Genomic DNA, 23,662 nt, shown 5'->3' with positions numbered 1-23,662 from the left:
AATTCAATCTATCAAATCCACTAATCTACATTTACATCAAAAAATGATTTTTTTTTACTTCAGAAAATTTATAAAAATAAAAATGTTAGTAAATTACGAATTTACATATGATATATACCTTAGAAATTTTAATAGATTTCATATATTTTAAGTTAAGATCATATATTTTTATAAATTATTAATTGATATTTTAATTTAAATTTTATAATGAAATATTTATTGTTTACAAAAATAAAAATATTGTTTACCAAACATTTGAGCATTTAATATTTAGTTGACTTTTTGTTATGTTAAAAAGTAAAAATAGAAAATAGAAAATAATTGATATAATAATTGCATTTTTTTGTGTCTTGGACTCTTGATCAATTCATTATCAATAAAATTACATGACATCTATGCATCCTGTAATATTAATTGTAATATATTTCTTCATATATACCATTAAAATATACATTTTTATGTGTTTATACCTTATTTGTGGCTATATTGATATTAAATTTAGTATTATTAACGTATTTATGGGATTTGTATGTGTTCCACTAATGTATCCAAGTGTTTCCATATCTTTCGTCCATATACATGTGTTTCCAAAGCATATCTGTATCTGTATATGTATCCAAGCTGTCCAATATGACACACGATATTATTAATACTTTAACCCTTGGGGCTAAGCCAGCCCAAGTTGTAGGTATGGACTACATACTAATCAAGCAGAGGCAAGGACCCTTCTGGAAGTGTTGATCAAATCCAAATTTCTTGTATACACTAGAGGGAATGGGTTATCCTTCGAATAGAAGGAACATATGGGGAGATTAACGAGAATACTCCAAAATTAACCCTTTCTGCTTTTCTTTTCCATGATATCAGACCAAACAAGAAAAATAGGAAAAGAAAAACTTTACCCTGAAGAATAGAAAAAACAAGAAAATGTTAGAAATTTCAAATGCCAAGCTCTGCAAAGCAGAAAATGCTGTTTGAAGGAGCTCATAATCATATTTTGAGACTAAGGTATCAACGTTCAATAGAAAAGGCACTGCAAGGAAAACAATGATGATAAAATAGATACCTGTGAAAGATGTAAACTTCAGCAATAAACTGCAGCTTCTCATTGAATGCTGATAAATCAGAAAAATCTCCAGAAAGTTGTATCTTCCTAGCCTCCTCAGTTATATCAGTCAACTCCCTTTTTATAGCACTATGCCAGTGCAGGATTTCATTTATAGGATGTACCCCAGTGGAATCAGTTATATCATACTTTGACTCCACATATTTCCTTTTCCGAGTTCTGAAATGGTCACATGCACATTGCACATTCTCAGTTTGATCGAATGATGTGTCAACCTCAGAATCTACATGACACTGGAGTTTATGATCTTCCTCAGTTTTACTCATGGTAGGTATACTTTTACTTTCTGTCCATGTGAATATAACCTTTACAGGATACAAGATTTAGTCAGCTACCATATAATAAGAAAAACACAATCAAAAAAAATTATGCCCAGGGTGGAAATTACCTTCTGAAGAAGCTTTTCTGCTGGGACTATCTTGCATAAGCATTTAAGCATATCCTGATGTTCATCAGATGAAATAGATGAAGCTAACCAGGGAAGGAACTCTGTCATCATATCTACAGGAATGCTGCATAAAAACTGCCAAACCAATGATGCCTGCTCGTCAAATGAGAATTTCTCTATAAGCAAGGGAAAGACCTGCCAAGATCAAAGACAAACTGGAATGATTCAAAAATATATTCTTTTTTTTTTATAATTGATTCAAAAATATATTCTTCTAACACCAAACATCAAATAATCATAGTTGTCAAGGCGACGCCTAGGCGGCAAGGCACCCTTGGAGGCTTACCTCACCTAATCGCCAAGAAGTTTTCTATAGCGTTTTATGAAAAACCTTTATATTCTTAAATTTTTTATGTTATAATTATAAAACAGACATTTTTAAACTAAAACATTTATTTTGTGTGTTTATATACTAATTTCTTTTATTATTTTCTTATTTGTTAGGGTTTAATCAACACAAACATTGCTAAATGCTGTATTGAACCCTCAAACACTTCAAAACCTGAACCAATAAGCAAGGAAGAACATAAAATGCTGTCCAATCAACACATTTTCTATAACAGAAATAGGGGTTCAGCCCTTATATTTTTTTAATTTTCTTTTATTTCTTTTTCTTCTCATGAATATGTTGGAATATGTTGATTTTCTATACTTTAATGAAGTTTATACTTTTCTTATGAAAATTATGCATAAGTATTAAGGAAATATGATTATGGAACCTAGGGAACTACCCTAGGATACATGTTTTTACTTAAAAAAAACCATCGCCTTAGGCGACAAGCCACCCCCCTGTCGCCTAGCCTCACCTTGGCGCCTTGAAAACTATGCAAATAATATTTCTTCAAATGAATATGTCTATTAGTGGCAGGATTAGTTTAGGGGCAGAAAAGACTGTCATAGACAGAAACAAATATTCTATGCTTACATATAGAACTACTCTACTGATGGTCAAGAGATGTGCACAATATAATAGAGAAATAGGGCTGTCAATGGACCAGATATTGGTCCAATATGACTCCATTACAAAGGACCAGGTCCAATCCAATCCAATGAATACTTTGGACCATTTTGGACTGGTCCAATTCAATGTCTGGACTGTCCAATCTGTTCAAATTGGTTTCAACCCAGACCTGGTCCATTGACACCTGTATTCTTGTCTTCTATCAAGGGACCAGATATTGGTTCAATTGGACCCAATTCAACATAAATCCATTACGGATGGACCCGGTCAAATCCAATCCAATAAATACTTTGGACCATTAAGTCTGGACTGGTCTAATTCAATATGTCTTATTGGTCCGTCCAAATTGATTTTGATTTGGATAGGGTCCAAACCAAAACCAGTCTGTTGACACCATAATACTATGGTGAATACAGCTCATTGGGTGCTCATCACCAAGGAGTCCTAAGGCCTAATAGCAGATGATATACTATAAAGATGAGCCACAGTGGCTAGATTTTCCGTTACAAAGAACTATATCAAGTTTTCCAGAGATGGGGAAGCTGAAACTCAATTTTGATAGGTGCAGTCTTGGGAACCTAGGACCTTCAGGCATAGGAGTTGTGGAAAGAGACTATCATAGAAATAGAAGAGGATGCCACTCATATAATTAGACAAATGTGCAATTAAGATTTTATGATCAAGGCCTCAAGCCAACCAGTTCCGCTATGTCTTGTGTAATCCAGGAATACCAAAAAGACTGAAAGGGAAGTTGTAAAAAATGGGCAAATGGCCTTTTGATGGCACTAGTATAAAAAGATCAGCAATATTATATAGTATTGGGCAAAGAAGAAACATCATATCAAGAAAATGAGAATTGTTAAGATGTGGATGCTAAGATGGATGGGAAGCTGCAACACTAATAGAGAATTAGAAAGAAGCATATTGGAAGTGACTTACGATTAGCATCAATATGGTTTTGCATTTACATAAATGATTGAGTGCACAAATGAGCACTAACTTGTTGCAAGAGGAAGGCCAAATAAGACATGGAGTCAAGTAATTAGAATCAAGAAATGAGACGAGGGCTTAATGACATAATTCAATAGAAGAGATGGCTCTCGAAAAGTGCAATGGAGAAACAGGAGTCATCTAACGGATGCCAAATAGTTGGAACTGAGACTCTTTTAAGGTGACCCAAGACTGTTGGCTGAAAATCCAGAATCCCTTTTGACAAAGGCAAGAAGAAAATTTAAGGACTATTAGCATATTCACCTTTTTAGAATACCTTCTTTATAATGATTCTTTTTGTCTCAACTTCTACACTTTCCCAAGTTGATCTCAAAAGAGAATGAGAAATAAAAAAATCTTGGGATACTTTATAAGATTGCCAAGATGCTTATCATAAATAGGAAGATAATTTTAGAAAGATATAAACAGAGCAGAAAGTTGACACTCTTCAATTAGATCCTTTTGTAAAAGTCAAGCATTAACAGAGGCAAGTCATTTATTTGAATAATCTGGCCGTATCTGATTCATGACAAAGTATATTCTTGGCTGCAGAAATCATCATTCACCAAAGGTTGAAAAATCAGCCAGTGATAATAAAAAATAATGGAAAAACAAGACATAACATCTAAAGACTGAAGCACTATAGCTTCCAAGAATTAGAGTTGAAACACAAACAATGAAGAAGATTATTGCTCTTATAAATAAAATCTTGAAGAAGTTAGCATATATGTTCATATGTGAGAAACAGTAGTTTCAATTCTCTGTGCAACTTCAACTCCATGAACATCCTAGCCCGTTCAGAGAGATATTGTCTTACCTAGAAAGTATATAATTGATTAAATAGATAATTGGATTACAGAAAGATCATCTCTCTACAGCCCCCATCATTCATTTCCTTTCAAATACAATGTGGAATTCATGCAAACAAGTGAAAGAAAGCAAATACCTGCTCTTCTTCTTTGGACATGTGCTGACTAAGTGATGTTTGAAGAGCTCCTGCGCAAGAAGCTAACTCTCTGCGAGAGCTTTCATCATTTTGTTTATTTGAATTCAACAGCTCAAACAACTGATCAAAGAGATCACTTTCTCCCTTGTGCTCAAGGGAGTATGTCCGTGCTACATTTTTCACACGTATATCAAGAGCTGGAAAGATAACCTGCATTTTCAAAGGTGTCATTACAAGGTCTGGGTAATGAACCTAAGAATATCATTCCAAGGACATAGCAATAGTATATATGAAAGGGTCCAAAAGGAATGGTTTACTTTGAAAAAATGGGAACACACATCTGGGAAAAGAAGATAAATTAAACCTTAAAAGATGTTAACAAAGAGATTGCATTCAACAGTTTGATTTTTTGGGGAAATAGTGCTTGCAAAGAGGTTGAGAGACATCCAAATCTTACAAAGGGATTCGTAAAAGGAATATGGATCAGGTACATGAAAAGCTATTAACAGGGTTTCAACATAGTTGTCAAAAGCCTTACAATTTATGATACAATTCACAATATCTTACATATGAATTCTTAAAAAAGTTCAAAAAACTCTATGATTATAGTTTGAATCTCATTATTCAACTCATGAATTTTATGATTTATACAATTCATGTGATTTCAATAAGCTCAATCAGGTTCTCTACTTGATCAATCCTTTGTTTTAATTTTTTAACGGGCTTCTGTTTTAAAATTTTACTAGAATAAGATTTATAGAGCTGCAATGGTATTTGGACCAAATCAGATATACCTAGATCAAAATTTGGTTCATTAATATTCAGATTCAAATTGAATCTTATCCATTGGATTTATATCAAGTTCTGTTTGAATTTGGATGTTAATCAAATATTGAATAGCATTATTAAGTTAAAGTAAATAAGCATATATAAAGTAATATATTGAATTCAAATCATCCCTACCCAGATCAAATTCAAATTCAGACAAAAAGATACCATTTGCAGCCTTAAAGATTTTTTTATTGTTACTTAATGGGCTATTTAGAAAGTTTATTAAGTTTATATTCCGTCCCACATAGGTAAAAGAGCCATTTATGTGGGTTAATTAATTTTCATGCTGAACTCAATTGTATCATTTTTACTTTTTGTATAAATGTGGTAAACTTTGTTATATTAAGATGACTAGGTCACTTCTAGTCATTTGGGTTGCCAAGTCAGCTGATACTTGTTGCCTGGGCAAAAAACAAAATGATTGAATAAATACATACATGTTTTATAATGTATTTACTTAACCATTATAAGTATTGTAAATAAATAAATATATTATATTTCACAAATTCCACTCAATAGGTAAGCATCAAAATTAGATACTCAAATTCTGACAGCTACTTAATTTCTCCTATTTTTTTGCCATTCCCAATTCACATTTCATAGAGTAACACTTTCAAATGGTTAACTATTGCAGCTAAAGTAGTCAAAAAATAGGCTGCATCTTGAAAAATATGACATCACACTATCATACAGCCTAAACCTAATTAAGGATATGCCTGAGGGTGCAACAACCAATGTTAAAACACCTAGAGAGAGACATCAAGTTTTATGATTACAATGGATCTTCATCAAGGTTCAACACTTAACCCTTATCTATTTGCATGTATCATAGATGAATTGACTAAACATATTTGAGAGGAGGTCCCAATGTCCAATTTCCAATGATGTATGTTATTTGATGATGACATCACATTGATCAAAAAACAATGACGGCATCATTTTAATTGATGAAACTAATGAAGGATTAAATGCAAAATTATGTTTATGGACAAATACCTAAGAAACAAAAGGCTTTAAAATAAGTAAGAATAAAATAGAATCTACGATATGCAAATTTAATAATAATAGGAGTGAGAATTAGGGTACACTTAGGATTGGAGACCAAGAGATCATACAATGTGACCTTTTCTGATACTTTTTTTTGATAGATAATGATAATTTTATTAATTAGAATAAAAACACAGTATACATCATACAACTCCCCACAAAGAGGCGCAAGGTGCAGCCTCCAAACTACATCATAAAGCTTACAATTGATCCCAAAAGAGCTGATTCCTATGTACCCCTTGTTTGGCTAGGAAAACTGCCAGCCCATTTTCCGATCTTCTTTCCCATTGAACTGTGACTGAGATATTTGAATTTATCCACTTAAATCTTCTCAAGGCCCCCCTGTAAGGCCAGGCTGCCATCTCTGGCTCTTTTAGCCATCCAATAACCAATTTGGAGTCGCCTTCAATCATTAAATGCTTCACTGCCAACTCTTTTGCAATTTCTGCTCCTTGTATCACAGCTTGGAGTTCTGCATTGACTGAATCTCCCATCCCTATAGGACCAGAAAATAGAGCTACAATCTGGCCCTCAGCATTTCTAAAGACTCCCCCTATTCCAGATGGTCCCAGGTTGCCCAAACTACTGCCATCAAAATTTAATTTAATGAAACCTACATCAGGAGGCTTCCAATCCACCGAAGACTTGCTTCTGACTGCAGAACTTTTGGCTAGTTGTTCCAATTCCTACTTATATCATCAAAAGAGTAGGATGAGAATAGGTCCAAGGATTTGACCCAGCTTATGGCCCTACATAAAATACTTTCTAACACACATGTCTGATCCCTGTACTTGTCATTAAAGACTAGCATTTTGTTCCTCGCACACAGCCCACACCAAAGCAGCTCTAGCACACCTCCACAAAACTCTTCCTCTTCTCTTTGGCCTCCTGAAAGTTGTAGGTCAAAAAGATTGCAAATCTGCTCCAGTTCTGTCCACCTGCACCCAAAAAGATCAAAAAACTTTTCCCAAAGGCCTACAACAAAAGGGCAAGTGATTTTATATGGTAGCAACTTTCTTCATTTGCTTTGCATAGGGTACACCAGTTAGGAGAGATACAAAGACTGGGTCTTCTTTTTTGCAAAACATCCAAAGTGTTGATTTTTCCAAGGGAGACTTCCCAACAAAGGGCTCCTGCTTTTGGAGGGACAGGTTTGGACCAAACTTCCTTGTTATGAAAAGGTTGAGGCAGCAGAGAGGAGCACAAGGAAGCAAAGAAAGAAGCACAAGAAAAGGATCCCAAGGGCAAAGGCTTCCAAATACGGGTATCTAGAGAAGGGTCCAAGCAAACAGGATCAATAGTTTTAAGGAGCAAAGCAACCTGGTCAAGCTCAGAATCTCTCAAATCTCTTCTAAAACCCAGGTTCCAGTTTATACTAGAAGAAAAGGAGGAGGGCACAAACCTTTGAAAATTTGAATTGGCTCGTTTTTAAAACATGAGATGGAATACAAGGAGGGAAAGAGGTCCTTGAGGGTGAAGTCACCAATCCAAACATCCTCCCAAAACAAAACCCCATCTCCAGTACAAGCGGCATACCTAATCAGGTTTAAGAAAACATGAAGAATACTATGAATAGCCTTCCAAGGAGATTTCAGCATAGCCCGCTGAGATACACCAGCATCCCAACCATTGCTTGCAACATCATGCACACTCCTTACAACTTTATGCCAAAGTCTTTCCCTTTCTAGAGGCCACCTCCATAGCCATTTGCCTAGCAAGGCTGTATTTTTCCTCCTTAAATTGCCTAATCCCAAACCCCCTACTCCTTCCTACTACACACTATTTCCCACCTAACCACATGATCCTTCCTCCCTTCCCCTCACTCCCATAAGAAATCCCTCATGAATTTCTCTACCTTCAAAGTGCCATTCTAAAGGCCGAGAGAAGGTAAGTTGGCAAGTTTGCAAGAGTAGCTCTTATTAAAGTGATACAATCCCCAAGGGAAATGTAGTTTCTCTTCCAAATTGCCAGCTTCTTTGTGCATTTTTCTACAATCGAATTCCAAAATCTTCCTTCTCTTGGACCATCTCCTAAAGGCATACCCAAGTACTTCAAAGGATAGCTAGAAGTAAGGCAACCTAGGGACTTTGCTACCTCATTCAACTCCTCCATCTCCAAGTTTACCCCCACTAGACAACTCTTTTCAAAATTGACCTTCAACTTCAACACGCATTCAAACAACTTTATTACTCGTTTCAAGTTCCTAGCCTTTAAGGGATCTCCAGTCTCACAAAAAATGATTGTATCATCCACAAATTGCAAATGTGTTACCACAATACCCTCTCTTCCTACCCTCCATCCTCTAAACATGTCCAAACCATCAGCTCTCGAAATGAGCCTACTAAACACATCAGCTACCAGAGTGAAAAGGAAAAGAGAAAGGGGATCCCCTTGTTGGCTGGAAAGGAAGTTGATCCCTGGACTTATAAAGTGAACATCTGCAAACTCCACAAATACTGCCAACAAATCTAACTTGATGATATCCCGACAATACTGAAAGAAAGCCACAGTGAAACCGTCAAGTCCAGGTGCTTTAGATCTATCCATTGAAAACACAACTCCCTTTATTTCTTCCAAGTCAAAATCCTTTTCCAGTAAATTTGCCACCTTAGGGTCCAATTAGGCCACTCTAACCCTTCCACTCTAAGCCTCACATCCCCCTATCTTTTGTAGATTGCCCTGAAATGATTCATGAAACCATTGGCAATCTCCTCTTGATTATCCACAACTTCACCATTGATCTCTAACTTTTCCACGAAGTTCTTTCTCCTTCCATTAGCGATTGCATGGAAAAATTTAGTATTGCCATCCCCTTCCTTAATCCATTGATGCCTTGATTTCTGTCTCCAACAAATCTCTTCCCCAAGCACTATTTCTTCCAACTCCTTTAGGGTCCATCTTAAGTTCATTTCTTCTTCTAAGAAAGAACCATGTCCTTCTTTTTCATCCAAGAGTTCAATTTGCGAGATAACACTTAATTTCTTCTCCTCCACTCTCTCGAAATGCTCCATGTTCCACTCTTTAATTTTACCTTTTAGCCTCTGAATTTTCCTATGGAATTTGACACCCATCCCAAGGGTTCCCACCACTTCTTCACTCCACCACTCTTTAACCTTACGAGTAAAGTCTGGATGTGTTAGCTACATATTTTCAAATTTGAAAGGTTTAGGCCCACTTCAAAAGTTCCTAGTTCCAATGCTTATCGGCTAATGATCTGAAGTGACTCTTGGCAAGGCCCTAGCTAGCAGCCTTAACCAATGTTCTCCCCAATCTGAACTAAAGATGAACCTATCCAACTTAGAGCATCTCGAGGGGGGGGATTGTAGGTTGGACCAAGTGAAGACAAACTATTGGAGGGTGATTTCTAATAGTTCACACTCGTTAATAAATTCATTGAATCTCCTCGTGCTGGTTGTGATCGCTTGATTGGGATTATTGGTCTCATTTGTAAACCTAATCACATTAGAGTCCCCACCTAAACACCACGGACCCTCCCACAAACCCCTTATATCAAAGAGCTCTTCCACATTTCGCCTCTCTCTCCATATCTATTCGGACCATAGACATTCGTCATCACCCAAGTAAACTCTTCTCCCACACTCTCAAATTTCAAAGAGACTGAAAACTGACCTATTAGCTCTTCCATTGGCTCCACTACCTCTTTCCTCCACATTGTCACTATACCTCCTGAAGCCCCGCATGAAGGCATAGAAGACCATCCTAATCCTCTAGAGCACCACACACTTCTCGCCCATTTCCTATCCCAATCTGCCACTTTTGTTTCTTGAAGCAAAACTATATCCGAGTTTTCCTTTCTAATCATATCCTTTATTACCCTCATTTTCCTAGCACTACCCAACCCTCTTACATTCCAACTCAGTATCTTCATAGAATCACTTAAAGTCCCACCCTGGAAACAACCATTCTTTACTTGAACCCTTTCCTTCTTTCCCCCCTAGCATTAAATTCTAAGTCTGCTGCAACTTCTGATTTAATCTTTCTACCTCTGATAGCTTCCTCTTTCTTGGACAATCTTTTTCCTTCTTCCCCTTGTTTTTAGCATACATTATAACACTCTCTACTCCTTTCAATTTCAGACCCATTTCTTCTACCACTTGATAAATCGGTTGCTTCCCCATTCCCTCACCCTCATCCCCTTCTTTCCCTTTTCTCTAGCTATCATCCTGTAGATTCATACAAGGTTCAAAAAATCGTTACGTATCGAACCATATGGCTGATACGTATCGTATCGAGCCCTTCCCGATACACCCCTATAGGGGTTGTATCGGGTCAGGACCTGGTTCAGAGGGTAGTCGGGACTTAAACCGGCCCCTCTGAACCAAAATTGAAAAAAAATAAGTGTAAGTTAAAAAAAAGGGGTGTATCAGCCAATATCGATACTTTGAACCTTGGATTCAAATCTTCCTCAATGTTTCCATCTTCTGCCACCCTCCTTATCAGCTCTTCAAAGGATTCACAAACCAAATCCCAGATTTTTTCACCTTATGTCTTCCATTCGGCCTCCTTACTCCTTCCTTTAAACCCTTCTTCCACTTCTCTAACCATAACCTGCTAGATTGTGGCAGACAATGGTTGGGAATGGACAAAATCTGTTGCACTCATAGAAAGCTCATTAGTAATCTTAAAATCTAAGACTAACACACCTGAAGAGGAGGGTTTTGTTGAAGGACTTTCGCAGAAGAATTTTGTCATAGAACTAGACCTACAAAAACCAATTTCCAAAGGTTTGGTATTAAACTGAGGCTGAAAGGGTGGTTGAGCTTGAGAATTCGACACTCCCCTGCTAGTTACACCCCTGCTTTGCACTGATGGGCAGTTAGAAACCAAAACCACAGCACCTTGCACCTATTGAAACCTCGAGATAGCTTCAAGGTCCCCCCAAGCGGTGTCCATTACCCAGGCCGGTTGGCATCTCTTCTTCGCTACCCGCCTCCATAACGACTTTAGAGGAAATGGTAACAGTCTCACCATCATCTTTTTTGCCTTTGTCTTCCTCCAAGAAAAGTCGCTCTATGTCAAAGCTCTCATCCCCTTGAAATCCAAAGGTTTTCACCGGCCTAACACTCCCAATACTTAAGGTATCAAACTTGTCCAAATCAGAATCTTTCTCACTAAGTTCCACTAAATCTTCCTCTTCTGCTACACCCCCTGTTAGACCTCCTCTCTTATTTCTAGGATTGTGCCTCTCTAGCGAGTCATGCTCCTACGCTGACACTGGTCTCCACTGCAACAAACTACCACGATCAAAACCATTCTTCCCTGAGAGCCTTCGAGTTGGGGACAATGATGGACTAGAATTTGTGTCCACCATCGGTCCCTTTAGTCGACCCACGTGACCACTTAAAAGGTCACAAGGGAGAAACTAAGAAGGATATCACCACAAAATTAGAGAAGGATGGGCAAAATTGAAGACAAAGAAGGGAAAGGAGAATTGAGGAAAAAAGAAATTGTGGAGGTTTGGAGAAGAGAGAGATAGAGAAAGGAGGGTTCATCAAGGCAACAAGTTGGAGAAGGTCTTTGAAAGTTGAGGCTAAGAAATTTCTTTTTGAAAGCTTTAGGGTGAAAGGGAAGAAAGCCTTGAAAATCAGAGAACTAAACATGGCCATGGTCTTATTGGTCGGGAAATGATTATTGAACCAAGGTATGAGAGAAGGGACCCTTCTTAGGGAGAAGTAGTAAGAAATGATTTAAGTGCTAATGATTTAACAATGGATATGGCATGGCAAAGCAGGATTCATGTAGACAACTCCATATAGTTGGGATAAGGCTTGCATGATGATGATGATGATGATGGCACTATTGTATCTTATGTTGGCTCATATTAATTATTCTTAATAAATCACTTTATTACTTATCAAAAAAAAGATGAAGATGATGACACTATTGTACAACCTATTTATGGATAGTAGCAGCTAAGGGAGCATTTGGAGATTTACTTTTCGTTAGAAGATGTTGAAGGAAGTGACACTGTGACCGTGTATCCGGATAAAGAAGTTAAAGATCGACTCAGGCTGCTCAATCGTAGTTTAGTCGGTTGTTTCGTAAATTCCGACCTAGATGTGGAGAAGAGTGAAGAGTGGGTCGTTGCTAAGTGGCAACCTGAGAAACCTTTTCACGTGAGGAAGCTAAATGCTGGTTTCTTCTTGTTCATATTCAAAAGCAAGGAGGAGGCAAGCAACACCCTGATGAGTGAACAAAGTTTCAAGAACCTGATCTCAGAATTGGGAGATGGAATTCTTTAGTCGGAGCAATCAAGGATATGTGTCCTCTAAATATGGTGTGGATTACTGTTTTCGGGATACCGTTGCACGCGTGGAGCTTTCAAACTTTTAAGATAGTGGGAGATGCATGTGGAAGATTTAGATTCGTTGATCCTAGAACAATTTCGTGGAGAAACCTCTCTGCTGCTCATATCTTAATTGAAGTTGAAGAGATCCACCTTGTTCCTACTTGCCTATCCCTCTGTTTTGCCAATGAATCTTTCGACTTGAGACTAATCGTAGAAGAATCTTACCCAACGAGATGGATCGGAAATATGGAATTGTGGAGTGAAGAGACCCCGAAGATCAGCTTGGGTTCTAGCGATGATGGAGGGTAGATGAATAGTCAGACCAAAGGGGAAGGGCACAAGGTTGAAGACAAGGGTATTTTAGGAAGCAAAAATATTTATGGTTCGGTTGGGGTCTTTACTTTGGGCTGCATAATGAATAGTGAAAGTAGAGTTACAAAGAGAAATAAAAGTGATGGGGCCCATGTGAACTTAAGTGGTAAGGCGAATCGGCTGGGACATGTGGACGAAGAAAGAAAGGAGAGAAATGGGGAGACGACAAAAAAGGAAAAAGTTGGAAAAGAACGACAAGGAAGGAATGTTAGGCAGGGCTGGCTATGGAAGGGACAGTGCTAAGAGTGCAACTACTAAACATGGCGATGAGGTTGTGAGAGAGGCTTTGGACAAGAACGACAAAACTAACTCATCTTTGGACTGCGACAATTATCAAAAGTTTGAAATTTCAGCTGGCAGGATTGGAGTACACATAGGGCAGAGAAGAGATGTGGACAAGGAAGGTGCCATAGGACCTATAGAAGGAGTGAATAAAACCAGAGAGACAAGCAAGTGTCGCCTTGTACATGTGTCTAAGGTTTTCTCGAGGCTAAAAGACAGTTTGATTGGGGCAAGTCCTTCCAACAAATATAAGAGGTTGTACAAAATTGTTAGAGCTAGCCAAATAAGGGTAGATTAGTCATTTTATTTCTTTTAAGTTATGTGCTTATGTGGCAGTTTTAATAGACTTTTTGTCCCATACTTAAGTGGGGGCAGTTTAGTATTTATACAACTAATTAGAGGCTAATGTAAAATATGGTCGACTGATAGGGTTTACCCATCAGAATCGACTGTTCTTCTTCTTCCTCCCTTCTCTCTACTGGTTCGAACTCCTTAGCACAATGCTAAACATGGTATCAGAGCCATAAACGAAGGAGAAGAAGGCTGCGACTTCAAGGTTTCCATCCTGCGATGGTGGTACTTGTGGTGTTTACCCTCTACTAAACCATTTCAAGAGGGTTTGTGTGTGGTTGCTCGAGTGGTTACATTGCTGTTATGGTGACTACTATTTCTGGGTTGTTAGTAGTGGTGTGAACAGAATTTTTGTGTGGTTGCTTGAGTGTTGTGTTATTGTAATGGTGCCTAATATTTCAGGGGTGTCAGTAGTGGTGTGAGCAGAAAAAAAAATATTGTGCTGAAAGAAGTGGCTGAATAGCCTTCATCAATGCTCAAATCTGGATGGTAGCCAAATCTGGTTAAAACATCCAGTTCTTAACCTGAATGTTACTCTACATCAAGTGTTGATTGTGACTAGTTGTGAGATTGTTATCAGTGTGTTGTAGTGTTGCCTTGACGGCAGTATTTGGTTAGTGTTTGAGAGTTCAGCATTAGAGATAGCAGTGGGGGGACATAATGGCAGCAACGGGAGATGGTTCTAGTGATAAGAAACTGAGTGTGATGATCCCCTCCGACTATCTTGGTGTGCAGATGACTTCCATTAAACTTAATGGTGAGAATTATGTGCCATGGGCCAAGTCAGTGGAAGTTTTCCTCAAGGCAAAGAGGAGAGTGAAACACATGAAGGAAGATAAACCATCAACTGACTCCAGGGTTTGATGACTGGGAACAGGAAGATGCCCAAATTATGACATCATTATGGAATAGTATGGAACCCAAAATAAGTGCCAACTTTATGTTCTTAGATACAGCTAAGGACATATGGGAACATGTCGATAAGCTTTTTCTGGGCAGGATAATACTACAAGGGTATATCAGCTCTATCAGGAGTATTTTGATCTACAGCAAGGGAATAAAACCCTAGATGAGTACTATGCCAGTATGAAGAACCTCAGAAATGAACTCAATGTTTATCATCCCCTCACTCCAGATGTTAAGGTTCAGCAACAACAAAGGGAGCAACTGGATGTCACTAGGTTCTTAGTGGGGTTAAAATCAGAGTATGAACCAGTTAGGGCCCAAATATTGGAAGGCTCTACTCTTCCTACACTTGAGGAAGTTTTTGCACAGCTTCACAGGATTTCTTTGGGATCTACAGAAAATCCCACACCATCTGACAGATCAGCATTTGTGATAGCTAGAGGAGGTGGACGTGGTACTAGAGGGGGAGGACATGCCTCCCGAGGAGGTCATGGTGGTTCCGTATTTGGTTGTGGTGGTGGTCGTGATTCAGGGGAAGGTCGTGGTAAAGGAAAAAGTAACTCTACTAGGAAGTGTACCCATTGTGGCAGGGACGAACATTCGGTAAATTTCTGTTATGATCTCCATGGCCCACCTTCTACATGGGCTAATCATGCAGTAGCTGGTGGGGTTGGTGTCAGTGATAACCAACAGGCAAATCTAACACCTTCCACATCTACATCTGTTTCCGGGAAGGAGATGGTGAGTGTACCACGTGATGAGTATGAGAGGTTCCTCCAGGCTACTTCACAGCATACTACAGCCACCCTTGCACACTCAGGTATAGCTTGTCAGGCATCCAAACCCTCTCCCTGGATTATTAGCCTTTGATCACATGACCAGAACTCCAGGTATGTTCTCTTCCCTCTCTGAAACTTCCACATCTCAAACTGCTACCCTTGCCAACGGTTCCTCTTCTCCCATCTATGGTGTTGGTAATGTTGACACATCTTCTCTTTCTTTATCATTTGTTCTATATGTACCTAAATTTTCATTCAATTTTATGTCTGTCAGTAAATTAACTAAGACTCTTAATTGCTCTATTACATTTTTCCCTTCCTTTTGTGTTTTTCAGGATCACAAGACGGGGAAGAAGATTGGTGGGGGGCATGAGGCCGGTGGATTGTATTACCTTGACGGTGGTGGATCGTCAATTGCACTTCAGACTTCACTCACTCCTCTACAATGGCATTGTCAACTGGAACATACATCTCTCAAGGCACTCAAGATACTGGTTCCGTCTTTGAGTCATTTGTCATCTTTACAATGTGAGTCGTGTCAATATGGGAACATCGTCAGGTTCCCTTCAGTCCCATGGTTGATAGTCGTATGTTGAGTCCTTTTGCTTTGGTTCACTCAGATGTTTGGGGTCCAATTAAAATAGAGTCTTATAATGGTTATGAGTATTTTGTCACTTTTATTGATGATTGTTCAAGGACGACATGGATTTATTTAATGAAAGAAATGAGTGAATTATTTTCCATTTTTCAAAAATTCTATGCTGAAATACGTACACAATTTGGTGTTCTAATCAAAATTCTTCGTTCAGATAATGGTCGTGAATACTTTCTTACTTCCTTTCAACAGTATTTAGAACAGCATGGCATCATTCATCAAACTTCATGTGCATCCACTCCTCAGCAAAATGGGGTGGTTGAACGAAAGAACCATCATCTCCTTGAAACTGCTCGGTCTATTCTTCATCATATGAGTGTTCCTAAACGATTTTGGAGTGATGTTGTACTTACTTCTTGTTTCCTTATTAATCGGATGCCCTCCTTCATTCTTCATGGTCGGTCTCCCTTTTCTATTTTTCTCCCCACCTTGTCTCCCTCTCCCTTAACACCCCGAGTTTTTGGCTGTGTGTGCTTTGTTCACAATCTGAGTCCTGGGATAGACAAGCTGGATGCACGCTCTATTAAGTGTGTCTTTCTTGGCTACTCTCGGACCCAGGAAGGGTATAAGTGCTACAATCCCATTACTCGGAAGTGCTATGTCTGTCCTGATATCACCTTTTTTGAGTCAGTCCCCTTCTTCTTGGGGCCTGAAGTATCAGTATCTCCACCTTTGCTTCCTCTTCCTCTTCCAGTTCGTGATCCCGTTCCAGTTGTTCCAGTTGGGGCTGACCCTTCACCTCCTCCAGTGCAGATCCCTACTAAACGACCACCAATCCGGCACGTGTATACTCATCGACGACACCGGCTCCTCCTCCAGCTTCTACCTTATCTGTGGATCCTGTTGTTGCTCCTGTCCCAACACCTTCAGGACTTGATCTTCCCATTGCTTTACAAAAAAGTAAATGTATTTGTACCCTCCATCCCATTTCCAATTTTGTTTCAGTCTCTCGCCTTTCTGCTTCACATCGCCAATTTGTTTCACTATTGTCATCTATTTCTATACCTAAGAATATCCAAGAGGCTCTTACATCACCTGGGTGGCAGCAGGCAAAGGAAGAGGAACTCTCTGCCCTTCAGCATACTCAAATGTGGGAGCTCACTACTCTTCCTCCCGGTAAGCATGTTGTGGGTTATAAATGGCTGTATACTATTAAATACTTGCCAAATGGTAGTATGGAGCGTCTGAAGGCCAGACTTGTTGCTAAAGGTTATTCACAGTTGTATGGGGTGGACTATATGGAAACCTTCTCTCCAGTGGCTAAGATTGGCTCTATCCGTGTCTTAATTTCCCTGGCCGTTATGTATGATTGGCCCTTGTTTCAACTTGACATTAAAAATGCCTTCCTTCATGGTGACCTTATGGAGGAGGTATATATGGAGCAACCACCTGGGTTTGTTGCTCAGGAGGAGGATGGTAAGGTGTGCAGATTGAAAAGGGCAATTTATGGGTTGAAACAATATCCTCGTGCTTGGTTTGGGAAGTTTAGTGAAGTGGTGAAAAATTTTGGAATGAAACAATGCCAAGTTGACCACTCAGTGTTCAGCTACGATTCAAAAGCAGAAAAGATTTTATTAGTGGTCTATGTGGATGATATTGTTATAACTGGCAGTGACAAATTGAGGATTAATAAACTAAAGGTCTTTCTGCAAATTTTAAAACAAAAGACCTTGGGACATTGAAGTATTTCTTGGGTATAGAAGTTGCTAGATCAAAATAAGGTGTAAACATGTGTCAAAGAAAATATGTTCTTGATCTGTTGGATGAACATGACTGTTAGGTGCAAAACCGGCTGAAACTTCCATGAAGCCAAATGCTAAGTTAAGCAATGATACAGGGGAAATATTTGATGATCCTGGAAGATAACAGACGGTTAATGGGGAAGCTGAACTATTTGACTATCACAAGACCAGACATCTCCTTTGCAGTCAGTGTGGTGAGCCAATTTATTCAGAACCCTCGAATACCTCACTGGGATGCAATTCTTAGAATTGTAAGGTACCTGAAGGGAGCTCCAGGCCGTGGGTTATTGTACAAACCAAGAGGAAGACTTGAGGTAATTGGGTATATAAATGCAGATTGGGCAGGCTCAGTGTCAGATAGAAGATCTACTACAGGTTACTGCACATTTCTTGGAGGAAATCTTGTGACATGGAAGAGTAAGAAGCAGACGGTTGTGGCAAGGAGCAGTGCTGAAGCCGAATACAGAGCCATGGCACACACTACATGTGAATTAGTATGGCTAAGGAATCTCCTACAAGAAATCGGGTTCTCCATGGACAGACCTATGAAATTGTACTGTGACAATCAAGCTACACTCCACATCTCATCTAACCCTGTTTTTCATGAGAGAACAAAGCACATAGAGATTGATTGCCACTTTGTGAGGGAGAAAGTCCTTACTGGGGAGATAAGCACAGAACATGTGGGCTCAGGTGATCAATGGGCAAACTTGTTTACAAAAGGTTTAAACTCAGGGAGAGTGAACTATATATGTAACAAGCTGGGATTATATGACATATATTTTCCAACTTGAGGGGGAGTGTTAGAGCTAGCCAAATAAGGGTAGATTAGTCATTTTATTTCTTTTAAGTTATGTGCTTATGTGGCAGATTTAATAGAGACTTTCTGTCCCATACTTAAGTGGGGGCAGTTTAGTCTTTATACAACTAATTAGAGGCTAATGTAAAATATGTTCTTCTTCTTCTTCCTCCCTTCTCTCTACTTGTTCAAACTCCTTAGCACAGATGTTAAACAAAAATGAAGAGATTAAAAGGTTTAGATGCAAAGAAAAAGGGTGATGAAAGGAGGGGGGAGGAGCTTCAAGTTGTCATAGGGAAGATAAATCCAACCCTGACAAAAGAAGGGTCGGAGGTTAGACCAAGATCAGGGGATAATAAGGAAGAGGGAGGTCAAGCTGGTGAGAGTGGTTTTACTTTGTCTCAGCAAGTTGACAAGAAAGGGGGAGAAAGTGGAGATTATGACCTTGGTGGACAAGGAGGTTAGAATTGGCAAGAGTTTAGGGCTATTATTTTTGGGAGGCAAAGAGTTCGCTAGAAGAGCTTCCAAAAAATTGAAATGAGTAAAAGGGAACAGAAATTGAAGATGTTGCGATGGAAAGAAGAAAAAGTTTGGGATAAGGAAGATGATGGGCAGGACGAGTCGTTTGATCCTAAAGACTAGCCAATGTATGTGTGTGTGTGGGTGGGGGGATTTCTCAGTTTTTCTTTTAGTCTTGTGTCATTAAGCCTTGCTGTTGTTTAGTGGGTTTGGGTGTTATCTTAACACCCCTGTCAGTGCTGTAATCTGATTTTTATTTTATCAATAATTTTTTCTTTTATTATTCAAAAAAATAATATAAATTACAAATTGATAATGCTGACTTATTAAGTACTTAATATCACATAAAATGTATTTTCAATCTATAAAACATATTTCACGGTCAATTATGTCCAATATTTTGTTCTTGTGTCAGTTTGAAAACCCAGATTGTATCCTGCAACATAGCATTAGTGCATGACTATTCCACTTCAATGATGCTTTTCAATTTTAACTTGCCTAAATATATATATGGCATTCTATAATATTGGGTGTCTTACGACAATGGGGAACTTTATGTCCTTTACTCCCTAATGGAAGAGTGGTGGTATAACTGGGATCTGCAAGAAATGCTTACTTTTCATTTTTTTGATCGATAACTTACTTTTCATTTCTTCTATTGCTATTTGATCAATTGTTTTACAAGAAGCAGGTGTCAAACATCTAAAAAGATTTTTTTATCCCCTTGAGTTTCAAATATAATGTCCAACAAAATGATGTCTTGTAAGTTGTAATCTAAGAGGTCATTTGATAACAGCTGAGTTGGTTGAACTTAATGACTTATCTTTTGTCTTTTATCAGATAAGTAACCAAATAATAAAATATTTAGGGGTATAGTAATTAAACCAGCATGCCATTGAACCATTAACGAGCTCACAATCAACTTAGTGACTTAAAATACGAAGCAATAGGCATTCAATTCAGCCACTTATCCCTTATCAAACGACCCCTAAATATCCATATTTGTAACAATATCTAGAATCCTATACCCCAAAATAAAACGGTTTCTTACCCCTAAACTATAACTAAGACTATTGTATAAAGCACAACAGAGATCTAGAGGAGACATAAAAATGGGTATACATTACAATTAATCAAAAGATGCATCAGACCAATGTCAAACACGGATGAAGGAAAGAAAGGACAACATCATATGACCACAGCAAGGAGTTTTAGTTTACAATTAGAAGAAGTCAAATCTAATCAAACTTAAGACATAACCGAAAGCTCACAAACTCACAAGATGGCAAAGTATAACGATTAAAGACGAATGACGACAAAATCGAGCCCTAGGGGAATTCCTATTCCAATTCCAATTCTCAATTTATCAATCTCAATCATTTTCTAGACAAGCAAAAGGACGGAATTCAACAACAAACCTCATCCTCCGCATTGCAGTGGTGTTTGTAGATTAACCGAAGAAAATGACACCGCTCGAACAACTGCTGGATATCACCGTTCCGGTCAGTCGCAAACGCTAAGGCAGCTCTATGCAGCCCCTCGAGCTCGGACCGGATGGCTTTATGAAAGAACAGGAAGATAAGAATAGGAGATTTTAGAGCGGAACTCTTCAGGCAAGACTTGGAGGCAGAAGGATCGACCGGATTTACAGGACCAGCCATTAGAGGTAAACCTCCATCCATGTGCTGAAGCCCTGTTAATGGCGTCGCCATTCACCAACAGTATCAATTGTCACTTTCTAAAAAATAATCGAAAAAGACTTCCAGAGCCAGATATTCAAAACCCTAGATTTCACCAAAATTGAACTCTCTCTCGTTCGTTTCGTATTATTTTTCTTCCTTCAAGTCTTCAACGGGGGACGGAGCAAGTAAGCAAAAGAACACAAGAAAAATCACTATGGTTGATTGATAAAGAGGAAGAGTTGAAGACCGGGAAAATGGTTTACTAGCATGTTTTAGCGCAGCGCTAAACAACACCACGTGGAAACATCATCCAGCGTGTATGATCCGTGACAGGTCAGCATGACGAATAACGCGATTGAATGACACGTGTTAGTTACTGTGAGGCGATTCGGTTCTCGTAAACCTTCAATATAATACCTAATTGAACTATTGAAGTGCCTTAAATTATTAAAAAGAGTAGAGATCATTATATCATTTTTAAAATAAAGTAATTACCCTGTTTGGGCGTCATGAGAAATTGAAATCGTCCCACCTCAGTAATCCAGTTTAAAAAACTAATTGCATCCACGGCGTCATCACTAATGAATTCCTTTGGGGAAAGCCCGAAATGACCTCATTCCAATATTTTAATTAGCAACTAGAAATTGATACATGCTTTAGATGATCTTGTGCTCTAAAATTCAACAAGGATGACCACAAGGACATTTCGCTTTACAAAAAGTCCAAACAGGCCTCGTCGGGTCCAAGTGTTTGACCTGAACCTAAACCCGAATTCTAAATGCTATGAAAGTGTTTTGTAACTCTGGAGATGTATCAACCAAGCCATTTTAGTCAATATTAGTTTTGAGTAAGGATAATTTGGTAAGTTGGAAGCCTTTCTAACATGACCGCAAGGAGGCTTGGATATGCGGCGCCAAAAACTCAGAGAATGTAGAGTGTGATAAAATACTAATTGTTCTTGTGAACCATAAACATAAACATGGGTGTGAATTGATGAACGCGTCCAGCCTAAAAACGTTCTCAATAGCATAGGCCGTTGGCCCACAACAGTCAAAATTAACTCTGGAGATCGATGCTTTGAGCTCTCATGACTCGTGACTCGCTTGTCACGTGATTAACTCATGCATTCATGAATCCGGATCTTCTGTCTACCAGAATTCTGCCCACATAACATAGCAGCCACATATAGAGAATATCTCATCCATTTATATAGTATTATATAGGGGGGATATTTCCAATTCACAGGAGTAATATCTTGTGAGTAGACGTATACATAATTCTCATGGGTAGGAGATCCCGCGTCTGCATTCACAGGTTCATAAACTCTCAATCAGGGGCCATGCCATAAGCCCATAAGCCATAACTTGTGATTAGTACTTGGTCGGTTTGTCCTGACTTTTTTAACAGCGTTGTTTCCCCTTATATGCTTAACTGAAATAAATGAAAGCCCTTCTTTGCAAAAAAATAAATGACAGCATGCTTCACATCAACCTCACAGTGCATGGCAGCTCGGCATTGGAAAGCATTTCTTATACTTAATTTTATCAGTCAGAGAAAGATATTTTCAATACAGGGCTGCGATGTGCTGTGAAGTTTGTGTGAGAGCAAATCTGATTTCCATACAACTACACCAGTCGGTTCCATGATTCCTTCAGCTCATTTAATGTTTGCATGACACTTGGTATGGGTGTAGGATAAAAGATTAATCAAAAGGACAAATAAAGGACTGAGTGGGGTAACATATCCGAAAAAAGGAAGAGAAAAAAAGTAATGTCTTAGATTGTTATCCACTTTGTTTTATTCTATAATGTGTTTTCGGCCCCAATGGGCTTAGTCAACAGAATAGTCTGTGTCAGTATGGATTCAGGGGCGAAGACAATGGCATGTGAGGCCCACTGTCATTCCATGACAGCTGGCAATTCAATGGATCAATCCCATCTTCCACTTTGAGAGTAATGTTTCGGCCGTTTAACAACAGCTGAAGTGACTGAATTGAAAAGTCCATTACTTGTGAACAGGTTTTATGGAAGCTGCGGGCTTCTTATTTACTTTAGCATCTGTTTGGCATGGATGCCATTGCTTTAAAAAATGGTGATACATCAGTGTCATATTGGGAAAAAAAATGGTGTTCCTGGAAACATTAATATATTTGAAATTATTTTTTCATAAAAAATGGTGCTCTAAGTAATGCCTTAGAAATTGAGAAGGTGTGGTTTGGAGCAATGTCAAATTTGATATTTTCTCATATTGGAACTTATTGCTACCAACAAGAACGTAATGTGACAGTGACGTGGACTTTCTATAATGGGTACCAATGCTGAAAATAGGTATGGAGCACTGGTACCAAATAGAAAGTGTTGTTATTCCAAAAAATATCCTACCTAATAGCAACATTTTCAAACAAAAAAAAAAGACACCACAGCACAATACCAAACATATATTAAAACCGTAATGGGATAGATTACATACAACGAATAAATCATTTGGTTCAACAACTTCAGCGGTTCAGCCAGTATCAAATGGCATTAGTTAACCATTTCATACTGCCACCAATGGGTTGGGTGATTGGGTCTGGTTTGGGTCAAGATAGACCCCATCTTAACCCAATAAGTAAATGTTCAGAACCAGGTCCAAAGCAAATTCTGTAAGGTTTATAATTGAAACCTACATGTTAATTAAATTGACATATTTTAACGTCATAATAGGCAAATGTTAATACGTGTGGGAGCATATATATTTCAGCTTGAAACTTGAAACAATTAAAATTCATCCTTGAACCAATTATAATCGGAGCACATGCTTTAGACCAAAAACTTTAAATCGGCTTTGTTGGATCAGCCCAACCCATTGACAACCTTTACATATCCGGCGACAGCCTTCCATGAGTTAGAAATTTATTTCTTAGGGGGTGTTTTT

The 23,662-nt window shown here is 38.5% G+C and overlaps 1 protein-coding gene across 2 annotated transcripts in view; it reads right to left on the bottom strand.

Annotated features, from left to right (window-relative positions):
* Positions 1–20,991, bottom strand: part of LOC104606427 (zinc finger protein BRUTUS-like) — a 32,037-nt gene extending 11,046 nt beyond the window's left edge. For both annotated transcript variants that reach the window (XM_010271613.3, XM_088890599.1), the window contains exons 1-4: positions 20,483–20,991; positions 4,472–4,681; positions 1,515–1,709; positions 1,067–1,431 (exon numbers count right to left, since the gene is read on the bottom strand). In XM_010271613.3, coding sequence (XP_010269915.1) covers positions 1,067–1,431; positions 1,515–1,709; positions 4,472–4,681; positions 20,483–20,776 — 1,064 coding nt within the window. In that variant the 5' untranslated portion in view covers positions 20,777–20,991. The remainder of the gene's footprint in view (positions 1–1,066; positions 1,432–1,514; positions 1,710–4,471; positions 4,682–20,482) is intronic.
* Between the last annotated feature and the right edge of the window lie 2,671 nt (positions 20,992–23,662).

The sequence above is a fragment of the Nelumbo nucifera genome, chromosome 6, assembly GCF_055504915.1.
Source record: "Nelumbo nucifera cultivar China Antique chromosome 6, China Antique-T2T, whole genome shotgun sequence".
Lineage (NCBI taxonomy): Eukaryota > Viridiplantae > Streptophyta > Magnoliopsida > Proteales > Nelumbonaceae > Nelumbo > Nelumbo nucifera.
Note: the sequence above shows the minus strand (reverse complement) of the source record. Positions and strands in the feature narration are given on the sequence as shown.